The sequence below is a fragment of the Pituophis catenifer genome, unplaced genomic scaffold (assembly GCF_029215685.1).
Source record: "Pituophis catenifer annectens isolate HBS135680 unplaced genomic scaffold, rPitCat1.0.hap2 SCAF_1, whole genome shotgun sequence".
NCBI lineage: Eukaryota > Metazoa > Chordata > Lepidosauria > Squamata > Colubridae > Pituophis > Pituophis catenifer.
The window spans coordinates 288,854,052-288,873,515 of NW_027256881.1; the positions used below are offsets into that span (position 1 = coordinate 288,854,052).

The following is a 19,464-nucleotide window of genomic DNA, read 5'->3' on the forward strand; positions in this document are numbered from 1 at the left end:
GGGACAGTAGGCACGCTGGCGCGCTTATGCACGTCCCTTACAGACAAATGTTAATGTTAAACAAAACAAAATATAAAAAGAAAGAACACTGGATGCTTTTGGAGGAAGCAAAGTTTAAGAAATACTACAGATTGTGTCATATTTTTCAAAATTCAGTTTTGAAAAAAGGTTGTTCTGATGTTTAAGAATTAATACACTTTGTGGTATTCAATGTGTATTATATTTAGTATGGATGCCATATATTTCCCCTTTGAATAAAACAGGAAGTAGGATTTTATTTCTTGTTTACTTCAACAATAGTTAAAAAAAGATGCTTTAAAAGATTCCTATTAGTGAATTCTCCATCAAAATACTGTTGCCCGCGCTATACAAATAATATGAGAACTTTGGTGGCTCATTATCTTGCATTTGTCAAAGCCCATTTGATTGTGCTGCCGTTCTTAATCTCCATTTCTGCCTCTTCAAAAGCCAAGTCTCCCTATAGCAAAAAAAAATATTATTTTTTGCTTTCTTGTGGGTCCTCCTTACATTCCTTCTTGCTTTTTCTTTCCCCTCTAGGGACAGGCTTCCTGATACCTGAGTCTTTCAGTGACGTGAGAATTCTCCTGCACTCTAAGCGTTTTCTTTCTTACCAAGGCTAGAAGGCAAGGGCACTTGTTAAGTAAAGTTCTAGGTACCTGAAGCAGTCCCTCTCATTGTTGTACACACCGAAGACTTTCTCTGAAATCAATATAGCTGGAGGCTTTTTGTTCTTGGTTAATGAGAATTTCATTTGTCATTAATGTACATTTGAAGAGACAGAATTCGCCCTTGACCTTACTTTTCATCCTGTCTTAGGGAAGAGGGATACAGAGAAAGTTCAGAATTTGAGAATTTATTCCTTCGTGACAGGAATAAATAACATCAGATTAAAATAAATTAAGCAGTAGTACAGGTAGTCCTCGAATTATGACCACAATTGAGCCCAACATCTCTTGTTGCTAAGTGAATTTTGTTAAGTGAATTTCACATTTGTTAAGTGAATGTTGTCCCATTTTATGACCTTTTTTGCCAAAGTTGTTAATTGAATCATTGCAATTGTTAAATTGGTAACACTGATTAAGTGAATCTGGCTTTCCCATTGATTTTGCTTGTGAGATGGTTGCAAAAGAGGATCACATGACTCCGGGACACAGCAACCGCCATAAATATGAGTCAGTTGCCAAGCATCTGAATTTTGACCATGTGACCCTGGCAATTCTGCAAAGGTCGTAACTCTGAAAAATGGTCATAAGTCACTTTTTTCAGAGCTGTTGTAACTTTGAATGGTCACTAAACAAACTGTTGTAAGTTGAGGACTATCTGTTCTTTATTTGATGACATGTAAAGTGAATGCTTCCTTTCTTCCATTGTGGATAAAAAGGGGTTTATTGCTGAATTTTAACTCTGTACTTTTGAAACCTTCAATAATCAACAGAAATCTACAATAATTTACTTAATGTTGCATTCAGATTAGATTTAGTTGTCATTTCATTTTTTTTCTTCCAAGTGCTGCAGATTTCAGTGCCTTAAATCACCCTTCATTTTTTAATACAATATCAGATGTACCTTTCTGTATTTGTTGTGATTAATGACTTTCGTCAATAGTACTTATCATTTTAAGCATCTGTAGATTTTCTGCTTCCATATCATGAAATAAAAATCTTTTATGACACTGTTAAGTTATAATTTTTTTGATTTTAAAAAACCCAGAATGAATATCACATATTGGAGTGTGATTGTAATAGATTTATATAGATTTATATAGACTGTGGAGCCTATAACATTATAGGACCGTGATGACAAACCTATGGCACATGTGGCATGCAGAGCCCTCTTTGCTGGCACGAGGGCTGTCACTCCAGGTCCGATCTCCGTGGCGTTTCTTTCATGAGCTTCTGTTTCGTTGTTTGCAGGAAATATCTTACCTCTTGCCGTGCTGCTGGTATTGGGATGCCCCGCCCCCTGCCGGCCAGCTGGTCTTTGGTTCTGTGCTGTGCATGCGCACGTGCATGTCCGTGCATGCGCACATTAACACATATCCGTGCATGCATGCACATGTCCATGCATGCACACAATCATGTGCATACACCTCACAGTTTGGGCATGCGCGCGCACACAGTTTGGGCACTCGGTATCTAAAAGGTTCGCCATCACTGTTATAGGACATGCCATATAATAACTTGAGTATCTTTTAAGAATGAGAAAAATTAGCATTGATGTGACATGAACCATGTGGAAGAGTGCGTCATAATGGGCCAAAATCCCCCTTCAAACTGTTTGTCTCCTAAAGGCTTTGCATAACTACTTGAAGGATTATCTCATAGCAAAGAATGTGAGGTTATGTACTGAAAACATTCCTACTGGATAGCCACAGGAGCACATCCCTGTTATTTATATTCTCAGAGACGTTCTTCCATTAAATTTGCTTTTAATTAGAAAATTGTTTGACGGTAGCAAGTGGCTCCATTTCTCTAAGGAAATCACTCATAATTATGCATCTTCCCTTGTGCTGGCTTTGCATTACCTAATATTTCAGTTGTTTTATAGCTGACAAAGGACAATGTGAGATGCATTTTTGTAGTTCTAAGACAGCTGCACTTGTTGGTTGCTTTTTTCGCTATATTTCTTATCTGTCTCAAGTTTGAGTCTGCGGGAATGGTCATGTAAGAGAGGGCCTAGCCCACAGATAAATAATGGACAGAGACAGTGGTGAAATCCAAATTTTTTTACTACCGGTTCTGTGGCTTGGTGGGTGTGGTGTGGCTTGGTGGGTGTGGTGTGACTTGGTGGGTGTGGCTCGGTGGGCGTGGCAGGGGAAGGATACTACAAAATCCCCATTCCCTCCCCACTCTGGGGCCAGCCAGAGGTCGTATTTGCCGGTTCTCCGAACAACTCAAAATTTCAGCTACCGGTTCTCCGAACTGCTCAAAATTTCCGCTACCAGTTCTCCAGAACCTGTCAAAACCTGCTGGATTTCACCCCGGACAGAGAAGGAAACTCAGAAAGGATCCTCCCTACTTATCAGATTGTAAAAGGGGTGGTGGGAGATTTGAAGGTTACAAATTACTTAATGAAAAGTATACACATCTCCGGAAATAAGTACTCTAATGAGTTTTTATATAATTGAAATATAATAATAGGAAAGTCCTGCTGAATCAGTTAATATACTTAGCTAGCCCTGCATTCTGCTCGTAAAGTGTTATAATAGATATTTATGGGAAGCTTATAGTTAAGATAGAGCAGTTCCCCAGGTACCAATATGATTAATAGCCATTAGTAGCATAATCTCTCTGAACGTGTATAATCCACTTTGAAACCTGCTGATAATTATCACTATTTTTGTGGTGGCAAGTTCCATAGTTTGACTATATACTGGGTAAATTACATCTGGGTCCTTCCCAAATTCCCTGTTGCTGTTTTGTTAATGACTGCATATACTGGTTGTTTAAAACTATGAATACTTTTATTCATCTTTGTATGGTTTCTATATCTTGCTGGCATTATGTTCTAATCTTTGAGTACCAGTGTTGCTTTCTGATTGAATGGGAAATTAACCTCATGCTTTGGTGATATTTGTCCTGGTGCTAATAACAGAATGATTAATTGTACAATTGTTAACATTTTTTTTTTTTTTGCATTAAAGCTGTAACACTAATACAGTGGGGCAAAAAAGTATTTAGTCAGCCACCAAGTGTGCAAGTTCTCCCACTTAAAAAGATGAGAGAGGCCTGTAATTGTCATCATAGGTAGACCTCAACTATGAGAGACAAAATGAGAAAACAAATCCAGACAATCATATTGTCTGATTTGGAAAGAATTTATTTGCAAATTATGGTGGAAAATAAGTATTTGGTCAATATCAAAAGTTCATCTCAATACTTTGTTATATATCCTTTGTTGGCAATGACAGAGGTCAAACGTTTTCTGTAAGTCTTCACAAGGTTGGCACACACTGTTGCTGGTATGTTGGCCCATTCCTCCATGCAGATCTTCTCTAGAGCAGTGATGTTTTGGGGCTGTCGCTGGGCAACACGGACTTTCAACTCCCTCCAAAGGTTTTCTATGGGGTTGAGATCTGGAGACTGGCTAGGCCACTCCAGGTCCTTGAAATGCTTCTTACAAAGCCACTTCTTCGTTGCCAGGGTGGTGTGTTTGGGATCATTGTCATGCTGAAAGACCCAGCCACGTTTCATCTTCGATGCCCTTGCTGATGGAAGGAGGTTTGCACTCAAAATCTCACAATACATGGCCCCATTCATTCTTTCCTGTACACGGATCAGTCGTCCTGGTCCCTTTGCAGAGAAACAGCCCCAAAGCATGATGTTGCCACCCCCATGCTTCGCAGTAGGTATGGTGTTCTTTGGATGCAACTCAGCATTCTCTCTCCTCCAAACACGACGAGTTGTGTTTCTACCAAACAGTTCTACTTTGGTTTCATCTGACCATATGACATTCTCCCAATCCTCTTCTGGATCATCCAAATGCTCTCTAGCAAACATCAGACGGGCCCGGACATGTACTGGCTTAAGCAGGGGGACATGTCTGGCACTGCAGGATCTGAGTCCCTGGCAGCGTAGTGTGTTACTGATGGTAGCCTTTGTTATGTTGGTCCCAGCTCTCTGCAGGTCATTCACTAGGTCCCCCCGTGTGGTTCTGGGATTTTTGCTCACCATTCTTGTGATCATTTTGACCCCACGGGGTGAGATCTTGCATGGAGCCCCAGATCGAGGGAGATTATCAGTGGTCTTGTATGTCTTCCATTTTCTAATTATTGCTCCCACAGTTGATTTCTTCACACCAAGCTGCTTGCCTATTGCAGATTCAGTCTTCCCAGCCTGGTGCAGGTCTACAATTTGGTTTCTGGTGTCCTTCGACAGCTCTTTGGTCTTCACCATAGTGGAGTTTGGAGTGTGACTGTTTGAGGTTGTGGACAGGTGTCTTTTATACTGATAACAAGTTCAAATATGTGCCATTAATACAGGTAATGAGTGGAGGACAGAGGAGCCTCTTAAAGAAGAAGTTACAGGTCTGTGAGAGCCAGAAATCTTCTTGTTTGTAGGTGACCAAATACTTATTTTCCACCATAATTTGCAAATAAATTCTTTCCAAATCAGACAATGTAATTGTCTGGATTTGTTTTCTCATTTTGTCTCTCATAGTTGAGGTCTACCTATTATGACAATTACAGGCCTCTCTCATCTTTTTAAGTGGGAGAACTTGCACAATTGGTGGCTGACTAAATACTTTTTTACCCCACTGTATATCTGTTTTGCACACTTTGGTGAACTGATATGAGTTCACATTTCACAGCAATAATGGGAAGGAAGAGATCTTTCCAAAATATTGGCAATAGCATCATACACTTTTTCTTATAGCTCAGAAAAACAAGTAGCGCCTTTTAGAAATAAGCAGTAAAAGATGCATCCATTTGAGGTTCACTTCTCAATATAGGTAGTCCTCGCTAATCAAAAAGCCACCTGACGTACCACTTACTGACAGTGCTTCCAGCAATCCCACTTGCTTTTGTTAAGTGAGGTCCATGCAGGTTGTTAAGCAGGGCCTCACATCATTACGACTTCTGAATTCCTGCTGGCTTCCCCATTGACTTTGCTTGTTGGAAGTTGGCAGGGAAGATTGCAGATTGCAATCATGTGCCTGTGGGATGCTGCAATGTCTCTAAGGTCAAGGAGAGGTCATAACTACCACTTGTTCACCACTGTTGTAAATTCAAACAGATGCTCAGGGTATTGTTGAATGAGGATCCCCTCTATTTTTGCTTGAAATTTCTTATAAGAACAACATGAAATTACTAATCAAGTCACAACTACAATTATAGAGGGTTATTTTCTGAACCCTTTTGCAACAGATTTATAAGAGAAATAATGCCAGTTCAGATATTTTGCACAATAGATTATATACAACAAATTTTTGAAAATCTTAGATTTGGAATAATCTATTAAAAATATCTCAATAGTATGTTGCTTACATAAAATAGGATTTCCAATAGGCATACTGTAATTTTCAAATTAGTCTATATAGTGTGTAACATAATAAAACTGCAACTTACTATATAAAATATTATCCAGATCCAAAGAAATTATTATACACTATAATCCACCTGAGTGAAATTAAAGGGATCTCTTGTTAATGGCTACTGATTTATGAATTTTTGTTACTGCTTTGCAGATTTATTTTAAATTTGTTTTTATATATTAATGTTTTGCAGGATAAAGAAGGGGTAGAAGCTGTTTCAGTAGGGGCCATTCTTTCAGATTATCAACGAGTCCGTGTGGAAAATGTGTAAGTAAAATAAGACATTGCTTACAGTGTAAGGGCAACATGTCATACATGGCCACAGAGCTATTGATTTCTGTGGTGTGGGCTAGATCAGAAACGTTATTGCTTTTATGTCAAATAAGATGGCATAGTAATAACATTTCATTAAATATTTCATTAAATGTCTAAATGGTCCTAAACATATAATTATCAAATCAAAAAGACTGAAGTCTTAAAAATGGGAATCCTATCAAGAAAGGGAAGATAAGCTATATGTTTCCTATCTTTTATGGGCTTTTGTTTTCTAACAATATAGATTTCATGAACTGAAGCCCATCTTTTCCTATTAAATCTTGCAGTAATTTATCTAAACATATAAGAGTTGAAAGAAAACACTAACACAGTTACCTCCATAACTTTAAATAAGGGTATTTTGATAAAATAAGTATGAAAATAATCCTTTTGTAATCTATTGTCACCTGTATTTACTTCATCTCCATTTGCTACATACTTTGCAATTTGTAAATTGTGAAACCTAAAATTGTTGTATTGCAGGAAAATTTCCTTCTTGTGGCTCCAAACTCTACTCGGTCAGTTTTGAGTGTAAAATAAAGTTCTGAGTTCAGTGGTACATGGTTTAAGAAGATCCATGTGAATAACATGATCTGTATGAATAAATTTTCTTGACAAAACCTGAGTTTTGAATTTATTTAGTTTTGTGATTATATTCCATTCTACGGACTGACACTACACTTCTGTGTCACAATGATGAGCCCATATTTCAGCAGCTATCATGAGGCAGTAAAAAATTCTTGTATTATGACAAGAATTGTTGCAAATTTCAACTCTTGAAGCTTTCGTTTGTGCTGTCAGCTCGGGTGGAAGCCATCCTGCACAAAACCTCTGAAGAACTGTTCATAGAAATTTCTCTTTGAGTGATCTGTCAATTGTCCTTAATCAGTTCATCAACCTTTCTCATGTGTTCTTGTTGCTATCACACATTTTCCTTTTTGATCAGTTCTTCTTGGTTCATTGTTACATTTTTGGACCAGCAATGAGCAATACTCATGCCACCATAGTCATCACCATAAGCAACCTGCATTCAGCAATGAGTTTCAATTGAAGATGCACCTTGGGTAATCAAAGCTTCAAACATTGTACCTTGCTTAAAGCACACTGATGGGTGTTCACCACAGGTTTCTGCTTCCCAAACAATAGAAATGAAAGAACAAATGCTTAGGAATGTACCAGAGGGACAACTTCAATGTTAACCTTGTGTAAATAATGTTGCTATAGTGGTCCCAAATTATTCTTTCTTTTGTGATACTATGAATGCATGTGAATTGCTTGGAAAATATTTATTTTTATTATTTGAAATCTTTTTATTACTTGAAAACTACATATGAAACTTATCTTCTTACACTATTATTTTAAGATCTAATTAGCAACTTTTGACATGGTATTGAAATGCTGTGGTGGTGTTTTTTTTTGTCTTGTTCATTTTATTTTAGACAGTTGGAACTAATTGCGTGACATTCTGATATTTCTGTTATTCCAGTTTAGCCATATAAAATATATAATAATATCATTCTTTTATCTGATACATTGTGTGGATGTCCTGGGTATGTGAAAAAAAAGCCTAATCTATGTCAGTTTACAAGTTTGTGGAAAATAAAGGTGATAGAATAGTATGGAATAATGTATGGTTATTCAAGTGAACCTCAGATGCTATACTTTATTATGAAAACTTGGTGGCTGAACATGGAGCTAACCAATTTTTTGGAATGGTGCAAACTGATTTTTCTGCTTACCTTAGAATTGTTACATATGCCTGTAACTTTAAGGACAACATACAATGTAGCAACTAAAGTTGATTTAAAAAAAAATCAATGGCTAGCCATTGACACTCCAAATTCCAGGTAGTTACCTTATATTACATATTACCAAGGCAGCATTGCTTGAATTAATTAAATGTGTAATGAGCGCTCCTAGCCAAGTAAATCTCCAGAGGTTCGTGTCAGTCAGAAAGCACATAACATTTGCCTAGAATCTTTACTTCTAGAAAAGAAACCCCAGAGGGCATTTGGCTAAATTCCCAAATAAATACATTTCTGCTCACTCCGCTGAGGTTAGGTAGCAAGGAAGGAGCTTGCCGGAGGCTTTTTTTTCTTCGTCAATCTAGTGAAATATGGGGCTACAGGGAAGAGAAAGGATAAAGTCTATCTTTTAAAGAAGGAAAGAATTACATCCAGATTTCTAGATGCAGAAGTATCTGGTTGAATGTGTCATTTCATTCTAAAGTGCATCTGTTCAGACTTTTGCCCGACTCCTTTCATTGTTATTTTCCTCTGAAACTCTGCATTTGTTTTGCCTGAATGTTCCTTTGCTTCTGATTACTCTTTCAATTAGTGTTGCCACTCTCACAATGCATTCATGTTGCTGCTGTTGCTGCCCTACCCACTCCCTCATCACCCCCTTCTCTTCCTCTTCTTTTTTCTCCTTTTTTTTTTCTGTTTTCAATTTTTAAAGCTAGCATTTTAAGGAGGCCCTTTTTGTGCCAAGATACCATTGGTAAAATAACTCAAATACTCTTGGACTCTCCAAATTGAATACCAATTGCTGGGTGTTAGTTTGGGGTTTTTTTTCTTTCTTTCAGCAGGTAGAGAAGGCATTGTCTCTCTATTAATCTTCTTCTGATGACCTTGATTGAAGGGGGTGGGTGGGTGGGTGGAAATGGAAAAAAAGCCAGTGAAAATTGATTTAACCGAAGAGCTATAATGACCTGAAAGTATTGATGAAGTGTGTTGTCATGGCATAGTTACTATTTAAATGGGATCCCGTAATGTCATTCCATTTGTAGATGCAAGAAGAAATGCTTAATATCTACATGGTTGCCCTCTATATCTGCTATGCAAGTTGAGACATACTCCAGAACAACAGATTGTGAGCAACAGATTGGATAGGAGGTGTGGAGCAGAAAAAATTCATTGCAAGGGGAAATGTGTGGATTCAATGTTGCATTTAGCTATCGTTTTTTTTATTCTTACTAATGTACACCTATTGTAATTGTCTAAATTAAGCAACGTTGCTTAGAGAGTTAAATGATCTGTGTTTACTTATAATGACACATCCATCTTTTCTTTCTGTGAACAGTTGTAAAAGGCTTGCTCTTCAGCCTTTAGCATACCTGTGGCGCCAGAATCAAGACAAATTGCTGAGAGAAATTATATCCTTGAAAGTTCAAGCCATAATAATAAAAGTAGCAGCTATCGGTAAGAATTCAAACTATCTCTACTAACTGTGGTGAATCTACTTTGTCAATAAGCAATCAATACCATAACATAGCCACAGGAATGTATTAATCTGTTTTGTAATTAAAATGTACTCAAGGGCAGAAAACTGCATCAGGAGTAAGTGAAGTATGAAATATATCTATATGAGGAATGGAATTTCAGTTGCACAACGTTATGTCTAAACAATGAATGGATCTACTCAAATATTTTTAATACCAGCTAGTGAAAAAAGTAAAGAAAAATCATTTTGACTTTCTTCACTACATTTGCACAGAGTATGTTTTTCAAGAAAAGTTCATTTATAGAATAATCATTTCCATTATGCCCATAAGAGTTACACAAATGCTAGAAATTGGACCACTATTACCATAAATCATAGGCGCTTCTAATGAAAAGAATTAAGTAAAATCTTTATTAATATCAATCAATAAACGACTTTGCATGATCAAAGAGGTATTTTCCTGTTCTATCTTGAGATAATCTGTTCCTAAATTCTAAAGAAAAGATATTTATTACTAACCAGGTTTGTCCTTTCCGTTCTGTTCAATCCAGATTTAGTTGTATGTTATTCTGTTACTTTCTTTATGTACATGGTTCCATTGTAGCATTCAGCAAAGTTAATTTATCACTTGAAAAATTATTCAAGGGCAGTTGGGTTTTGCAGTTTAAAGAATAATTGTACGTAGGAAAAAATTTCAGTGGACTCCAGAATCACCACGGTGACTTTCATTGACAAAATTGTGATTTTCACATTGAACTGACCTATTGTAGAAAATACTTTGGCCACTAAGATCAGTCCAAGCAGAGTATTAATAACTTCAGGCTTACTGAATGGTATGTGGTTCTCTAACTACACAAACTGATGAGAAATAGATTAATAGCCAATACATCATTTCAGAATTACAGTCCTTTCTATAGTATTTCACACAAAGTTATTAGATGAGATCTTGGGTGTAAAATTTGATAAAAAGAGGTTTTTTACTTTTGGGGTCAATAGGTATTTGTGGCCCATTAGACCAAAGAATAGCCAATCTAATAGGAAAGAATCTGTTCTACATGAGTGACTAAAGATACATTTCTGATAAAGTGCACAGTATAATTTTGGTGTGAATTAAATCATATAGTCAACTATGAGGTGAACTGTTTTTATAAGAATTTACCTTGTTTAAAACTTGGGATTCAGAAACAGAAAATATTTTATTTTAAGATATCTTGGAATAGAGTCATTATACAACTAAGTATATTATATAATGTTATACATTATACAACTAAGCTAAGTATAACTAAGTTATGGCTGGTTAGTTCAGCAGTCCCCAACCTTTGCGGCTTGGTAGCCTGGCTGGAGGGGGAAGAGGGGAACTGGGCTGTGTGAGTGCCAGGCTGACGCAAGCACACATAATCCTTGTTCAAGTGGTGGGCCAGCGTGCACGTGTGCGAGTACCCGCTGCTCGCGCAAGTTGAGTTGCGCACGCATGCACGAACTCCAGCCAGCCACTCATGCGGCCCAATTCCAAATAGGCCACAGCCTTCCACTATTTTTGGAAATATTCTAGGAAAGTGCAGCTAGTTCCGAATTGGTGGTCCTTTGGTGTGAAGACAAAACACATTTCTTTGCCTGGGAAATTTAAAAAAGTTAAATCATGCTGATGCATTCTTACTGCTTTCTAAAACTTGCTTCATTATTTTGTTGTTTCTGTTGTATTTAATACTTTGCTAATTGTAAACACTGGTCCACCTGGGAAAGAATGTCTTTAAAAATATTTTTAAATTAATTATTTTTTCTCTTTCAAATTGTGGTCAATGAGGATCAGTTGGGTTGTTAGTTGGCTATTAATGTCTTTAGAATGTTCTTATGCTTAAGCCCAAATTCTACAAAATGCAAGTTATCACTATATATGCAATCCAAAACCCTTCTTTTCTTCTTCTTCTTCTTTTTTTTTTTTTAAAGGGAGGGAAGAGAAATAGGCAGATTCTGAGTGACAGACAAAATAACTGCAGGGGCTATTTTGCCAGTGACCTGTGTCATCCCTTAAGTAAGATAAACTTGTCTTTGTATCTCACTAGGTTGGAACAAGTTAGAATGTGCTTACTGATACACAAAGAACCTTCTGTGGCATTTTTTTCTTCAGAGCACAAATACCATAAATAGTTGTAGATAGCAATTAGATAGAAAACGGCTGCCTCTTTTTTTTCTTTTTTGGCTACAGGTAGAAAGAAAGATCTTATCAGATTAAATTTCTCACCTGCCTAGGGCAGCAATAATTAGACATAAGCAAATTTAATGGAGCTTCTCTGCTCCGGAGGGCATACCATAGTGCTTTAATAACAGTGTGCTTTATTAAAGGAGGTTTAAGGAATGATGGCTGTTTAACATATCGAATGGCAGAGAAGTTAAGGTATGGGTTACCATTTTACTTTTAGATGAATAATCAAAGCTGCTTTTAAACTAAATTGCAGTAAATGTGTTTGGAATAACCCATTTAAAAGGCTGAGTAGTAATGCACATTAGATGGCGTGTTGCGCTGATATGAAAGAAATCAGTGAATATGTAACTTGAGCCTGACATTTATCAACCCTGGTGTGCTCCTTATAGCTATGTTTTCCATTAGTTTAATGGCATTGGTAGAAAGGTGTAAGATTGTAGGCAACATATAATTATACAAGTAAATACACATTAATTTCAGAACACTCTTTTCAGTTGGCACTTATAAATTAATATCTCTGGATGATGACTTTCTGACGAGGGCAGTGGGTTTCCCCCCCCCTTACTTTTCCTTAATCAGAAATCCTGCTGTAACCTCTTTTTCCTCATAATAGTACAGAAGTTTACTTCATTAAAGGATTCAGAGAACTGCTGTTTCTATAAGGAGAGTTATCTACAATGAATAGGTTTTGTCTCTGTTACCATTTATTAAAAGAAATCTATATATAAAGCGAAAACCACTCACGCATTAATCACAAAATCTCCAGAACCGTAAAGCCTACAAACTTGAAATTTGCCACGTATGTTCCTCTTGGCTTCTAGGTGCTCACTAAGAAAGGATTTTTTGAAATAACTATCAGAGCATTAGTATTTCCTATATTATTATAACAAGCTCTGATGCTAATTAGTTAGACATTCTACTCCCCCTCCCAACTTAAAAATAACTCTGGAGAGAATGGGATAGCATAGGACAGGCTTCTGTGGGGCAAGCCTCATGGAGAGAAGGGACTAGAAAGCCTGAAGAAGAGAAGGGGATAGGAGAGGATCTGTGGGGCCAGCCTGAGGGAGAGAATGGGATAGGAGAGGATCTATGGGGCCAGCCTGAGGGAGACAAGAAGGATAGGAGGGTCTGTGGGGCCAGCCTGAAGGGAGAGAAGGGAGTAGGATAAGAGAGGCTTCTGTGGAGCCAACCTGAGGGAGAGAAGGGGAGAGGAAAGGAGAGGCTTCTGTGGGGCTAACTTGAGGGAGAGAAGGGGAGAGGAGAGGCTGATCGTAACTACTCATTAATTTTCAAACTAAGTGTCGATTTATCAAGCCCAAGCACATAGTTTCGTAGTGAAGCACAGGCATCCAGCTAGTAAGTAATGAAACAATGATTGTGCTTGGCCTATCAACCAGTTTTGCATGTATAGTAATTTTTATAACCTTTGTAAATTAAGCCATTATTTGTAGGCCTTATATTCCAATGAAGCTAAGAGAGGGTGGGAGAGACAAAAACCCATTTTTGTTCACACATGAAGGTTTAACCAATATGGTCTATCAGTAGCTCCCCAAATTAAAATGAACTGGCAGGCCGTTAACAATATAGTAAAAAAAAAACAATCTATTAGAAGAGGCAGCACCTTAAACCAAAGGGGAAAATTGGTTAAAATTCAGAAAATATGACTTTCTGTAAAGATATGTTGAATGGCATCTCAGTGATCTCTGTTCAAGGCCCTGTGCTATTCAACATATTTGTAAATGATTTGGATGATGGGTTAGAAAATAGGATTATCAGATTTACAGACCACAGTAAAATAAGGCATAGCAAACATTTTATTGAAGAGTATCAAGATCTAGCCTTTACAAGCTGAGACATTGGGCAGAGAGAAGCAAAGGATGTATCAGCAGAGACAGTTGCAAAATCCTACATTTGCATAGGATTCTGTTTCTTCCCAATGATTAAAAAATTATGTAGGAAAAAAAATGAAACCATTAGTATAGGATGGGGAGAACTGTACTGACAGTAACACATGTGAAAATTTGTAGTCATAGACTGGAATTAAGGAGGCATTTTCTGACAGTGAGAGCAATCAACCAATGGAACAGCTTGCCTTCAGAAGTTGTGGGAGCTTCATCACTGGAAGCTTTCAAGAAGAGATTGGACTGCCTTCTGTCAGAAATGGTGTAGGGTCTGCTTAGGTGAGGGGTTGGACTAGATGATTTACAAGGTCCTTTCCAACTCTGTTAATCTGTAAAACCTCGAGGTCCCTTCCAGATCTATTCTAAATCTAAAATCATACACTGTATCAATGATGAATGAATTCTTTGTTCCTCTTTATTCTCATTGATTGGACTTGCTTAGAATATTGCATCCAGTTCTGGGCATCACATTCAAAGAAGGATGTTGACAGAACCAAGTGGATCAAGATAATTGTCTTCATATATCTAAAGGCTTGCCATACAATATAAAAGACAGAAATTTTCAGAATTGTTTCAAAAGATAGGATATGGACCAATATGTTTCAATTATACGGAAATAGATGTAACCTGTATATCTGGAAAAAAAATCTTTACAATAAAAGCTTTTCAACAATAGAACAGTCTGCCTCAGGAGAATAGATTCTCTTTTGCTAGAGATGTGACCATCTGTTAGGTATGCTGTAGTAGGAGATTCCTGCACAAAAGGGAGTCCCAAAGCATCTTCCATTTAAGCAGACAGTAAGATCTCAGCTAACCTGTGATCCTCAAAAGAACAAGAATTTTGAAAAAGCCTTTTATTTGTGGTGCCTTGAGAAACAGAACTGGAGATAAAAGAGTGTGACTGTTATCATTACTTGATAATGCTTGTGTGTTTGTACCTGAAAAGTAACTGACACATATTAATAACAAGTCAGTGCTTTGAAGTGATGCTCAAAGAAAAAGTGCAAGTATTGGAGGAGAGACTAGAAACACCTTAATTCATAAAAGAGGAAGGAAATGAATTAGTTCAACTAAAGGGCTGACAGAGGAAGTGAATCAGAAAAAAGCAATCTAAGGAGGAGAATTAGTCAAACAGCTAGACCAGTGGGTGGCAGTGACAAGAGGAAGAAGAATCATGAAAGATATTCTACAATGCTGGAACTTAGAATGAGTGTTTCCTCATGGAAAAAAGAGACTCTGAACTTTCAAGGGAAGAAAAAGTGATACTGTTGATCAGAAGGCAGTAACATAGTTATTTGAAGAACAGAAGGAATGCAGCCAAAAAAAAAAAGAAGACGAAGAAGAATTGTGGTAATTAGCGACTCATTGTTATGAGGGACAGAAACAAACATGCTGACTGGAGCTATTGTCTCATGAAGTGTGCTGCCTCCTTGAAGTACGGATTAGGATGTGAAAAAACAACTTCCAAGATACAGCAACTCCACTGAAAATTATTTCTTTGTGCTCAAATCACTGCTCATTGATGTAGGGATCAGTGATATTGCCAAGAAAATTATAGCCATACCAGCAATGATACTCAAGAATGTGATTTCTGGAAAAATGTTACCTGGATTATGATATGTATATATGAATTGCTATGCATCTATTCAAATATTGAAGTATGATTACTTCAAATCTTCCTCCATCATAATTTATTTTTTACTCTGAGAAGTAATCAGAAACAACAGTCTTTCATTTCTGCATGAATAACATAGTAGTCCAGTTTTAATTCAAACACTTGGCCTAAGAAGATCCTGAAAGTTTACCAAATTGTTTTACTCTTTTAAATGGCAAGTATCTTCAACTCAAGTGATTTTCAAATGTTTCTTTCCTCTTGCATCCTCTAAGGATATTCTCTGCAGCCTGAAATATCACGACTTTTTGATGCCTTCTGTCACAATCCTTCTATCTGTCATACCAGCTTATCATCCACCCACACAATTTTCCATGGTGTTTTCGCAACCTATCATTAGATAATTTTTTAAAAAATCTCTGCTTTTTGGTGCTGTTGTTCACCACCTACACAAGACCGAGATCTCCTAATGATTTTTGCCCTTTATAGTGTAAAAATGAACATGATGGTTCTTTTTCTAACTGCAGTTCCTCTTCAAAGTTACCTAATAGTTCAACTTAATGCAATAATTTTTATAACAAAACCTAAACTGAAAAATAAAACTAGGCCTGCAACATACAGTATGTATTCATTATTATTATCTATCATACAGGGAATTTGGTCAGGGAATAGTATTTGTCACTTAAAACAAGATTATCAAGTAGCCAACTGCAATTTTTCAAGATCCTAACGCAAAATACTGGGAAATTTCAATTCATTCCTCAGAATTATACATTATATATTCTCCCTAATCAGTCATAGGAAATGAAATAAGCATTGTACATCTTACAGGTATTGGAAAAATGGTTTGCGTGTGAAATACTTCAGTCACTTCTAGAACAAATTTTCCACCCATTACTCAGGTGAGCTGTTGCTTGTCATCTTCAATTACTACAGTTGGACTCAGGATTCAGAAAGTAAATGCATACTTTTGTTGCCTCACTCTCTGAGCATAAAGATATCATCACAAGATTGGAAAAATATCCAGTGCCATTGGCTTTTGCTGACATGATTCAACCTCTGAGAATACTGTAAGAGAATATTGACAGACTGTTATCTCTGCGTCTGTCTCTGCATATTAGAATATTTTGCAGCTCTCATTGGAATAAAATACTGTAATAATGAAAAGGAAATACCTAATATGAATACTTCTAGAGGCATTATAATTATGATTTTAGTTTCTAAGCTTTGGGTTCTTCAAATCTCCAAATAATGTATGTAGGATTGGAATCACTGTCCATAGCTTTATTTTGCTATAATGAATCCAATTTACATTTGATTCTAGCCATGGAATATATATTTTCAGATCTTGCTTTCACAAAGCAGCCATAGCACTAAGATTTCTAAAATGAAAATTCTCTTAGTGGTCCCACTAAAGAGCTTTGTTAAATTATAGGCATGGTTCAGCTTTGATTTGATCAATCTAAACTTGGAATGGGGTTTACTTTTATTTAATTAAAGAGAAAAAGCAAATAAAAGAAAAACTTTATTGAAGACAAATCTTGAATGAATACACAATTTTATACAATAGTTTTAGTAAAGGATTACGATATCTCAATCATCCCTACATAGGCTGTAGATAAAAGTAGCTTGTTCATAAGTTACAAGTAATGCCAGGTCTTCAGTCCATTGAATAACCAGGATGCAGAGGCGTGGTGGCTTAGTGGCTTAATGACACTGGAAATGGTTTTTGCTGCAGTGGTTTGAGTCTTAGCGTTGCATGGCTCCTGTCACTGCTCACCTAGCAGTTCGAAAGCATGTTCTATGCGCCTCAGCTTCTGCCCACATGGCAGTTCAAAAACATGTTTTATGTGAATAGATAAATAGGTACCACTTCAGTGGGAAGATGAGCCAGCTTCATGAGGATGGTTGTGACACCCATTTGCAAGGAGGCTTTGTTGAAAGGAGAAGGATGATGCAACAGGAAAGCCAGTCATCTTTTATCTGGCTCACCCCGTGGAGTGCACTTGGAAAGTGCATGAGCATGAATCAAACAGGGCTAGTGTCTTAAGCAGTCAAATTTCTACTCTGCATCAGCGTTGTAGTCTCATGGCTAATGTAACATCACAATATGCTAAACAAATAAATAACTGAGACCATACCTTTATCTTAGAATATTGATGGACAATATTAGCAATAAGACAGGCACAAGGAAACTACAGTCAGGTCCAGAAATATTGGGACATCGACACAATTCTAACATCTTTGGCTCTATACACCACCACAATGGAGTTGGAATGAAACAAACACAATGTGCGTTAACTTCAGACTGTCAGCTTTAATTTGAGGGTATGTACATCCAACTCAGGTGAACGGTGTAGGACTTACAGCAGTTTGTATATGTGCCTCCCACTTGTTAAGGGACCAAAAGTAATGGGACAATTGGCTTCTCAGCTGTTCCATGGCCAGGTGTGTGATATTCCCTCATTACCCCAATTACAATGTGCAGATAAAAGGCCCAGAGTTCATTTCAAGTGTGCTATTTGCATTTGGAATCTGTTGCTGTCAACTCTCAAGATGAGATCCAAAGAGCTGTCACTATCAGTGAAGCAAGCCATCATTAGGCTGAAGAAACAAAACAAACCCATCAGAGAGATAGCAAGAACATTGGGCATGGCCAAAACAACTGTTTGAAACATTCTCAAAAAGAAGGAATGCACCGGTGAGCTCAGCAACACCAAAAGACCTGGGAGACCACGGAAAACAAGTGTGGTGGATGACCGAAGAATTATTTCCCTGGTGAAGAAAACACCCTTCACAACAGTTGGCCAGATCAAGAACACTCTCCTGGAGGTAGGTGTATGTGTGTCAAAGTCAACAATCAAGAGAAGACTTCACCAGAGTGAATACAGAGGGTTCACCACAAGATGTAAACCATTGGTGAGCCTCAAAAACAGGAAGGCCAGATTAGAGTTTGCCAAACAACATCTAACAAAGCCTTCACAGTTCTGGAACAAGATCCTATGGACAGATGAGATCAAGATCAACTTGTACCAGAGTGATGAGAAGAGAAGAATATGGAGAAGGAAAGGAATTGCTCATGGTCCTAAGCATACCACCTCATCAGTGAAGCGTGGTGGTAGTGTCATGGCGTGGGCATGTATGGCTGGCAATGGAACTGGTTCTCTTGTATTTATTGATGATGTGACTGCTGACAAAAGCAGCAGGATGAATTCTGAAGTGTTTCGGGCAATATTATCTGCTCACATTCAGCCAAATGCTGCAGAACCCATTGGACGGCGCTTCACAATGAAGATGGACAATGACCCAAAGCATACTGCAAAAGCAACCAAAGAGTTTTTGAAGGGACAGAAGTGGAATGTTATGCAATGGCCAAGTCAATCACCTGACCTGAATCCCATTGAGCATGCATTTCACTTGCTGAAGACAAAACTGAAGGGAAAATGCCCCAAGAACAATCAGGAACTGAAGACAGTTGCAATAGAGGCCTGGCAGAGCATCACCAGGGATGAAACCCAGCATCTGGTGATGTCTATGCGTTCCAGACTTCAGGCTGTGATTGACTGCAAAGGATTTGCAACCAAGTATTAAGAAGGGAAAGTTTGATTTATGATTATTATTCTGTCCCATTACTTTTGGTCCCTTAACAAGTGGGAGGCACATATGCAAACTGCTGTAAGTCCTACACCGTTCACCTGAGTTGGATGTACATACCCTTAAATTAAAGCTGATAGTCTGCAGTTAAAGCACATTGTGTTTGTTTCATTCCAACTCCATTGTGGTGGTGTATAGAGCCAAAGATGTTAGAATTGTGTCGATGTCCCAATATTTCTGGACCTGACTGTATTTCTATTGCCCAGTCATTAATTTCTGTGCATTAGGTAGAATGTGAACATCTGAAATATTAAAATCCTTCTCAAAGACAAGATAGTATATGCCAGGAGTGTCAAACTCGATTTCATTGAGGGCCGCATCAGGGTTGTGTTTGACCTTGGGAGGGGGAATTGGGCATGGCCAGGGTGGGCATGGCCAGCTCGACATCATTTGTGTTGGGGGCGCATGTGATGGCACGAATATTCTGCCAGAGAAAACAGGCTCCCGAGCTCTGTTTTCGGCTGCGATAGCCTCCTGTAACCATCTGCCAGCAAAAACAGGCT

The 19,464-nt window shown here is 37.7% G+C and overlaps 1 protein-coding gene across 1 annotated transcript in view; it reads left to right on the forward strand.

Annotated features, from left to right (window-relative positions):
• The window catches only part of DPH6 (diphthamine biosynthesis 6), a 229,309-nt gene that overhangs the window by 41,213 nt on the left and 168,632 nt on the right, over positions 1 to 19,464 (forward strand). The window contains exons 4-5 of the mRNA XM_070931353.1: positions 6,248 to 6,321; positions 9,451 to 9,569. Coding sequence (XP_070787454.1) covers positions 6,248 to 6,321; positions 9,451 to 9,569 — 193 coding nt within the window. The remainder of the gene's footprint in view (positions 1 to 6,247; positions 6,322 to 9,450; positions 9,570 to 19,464) is intronic.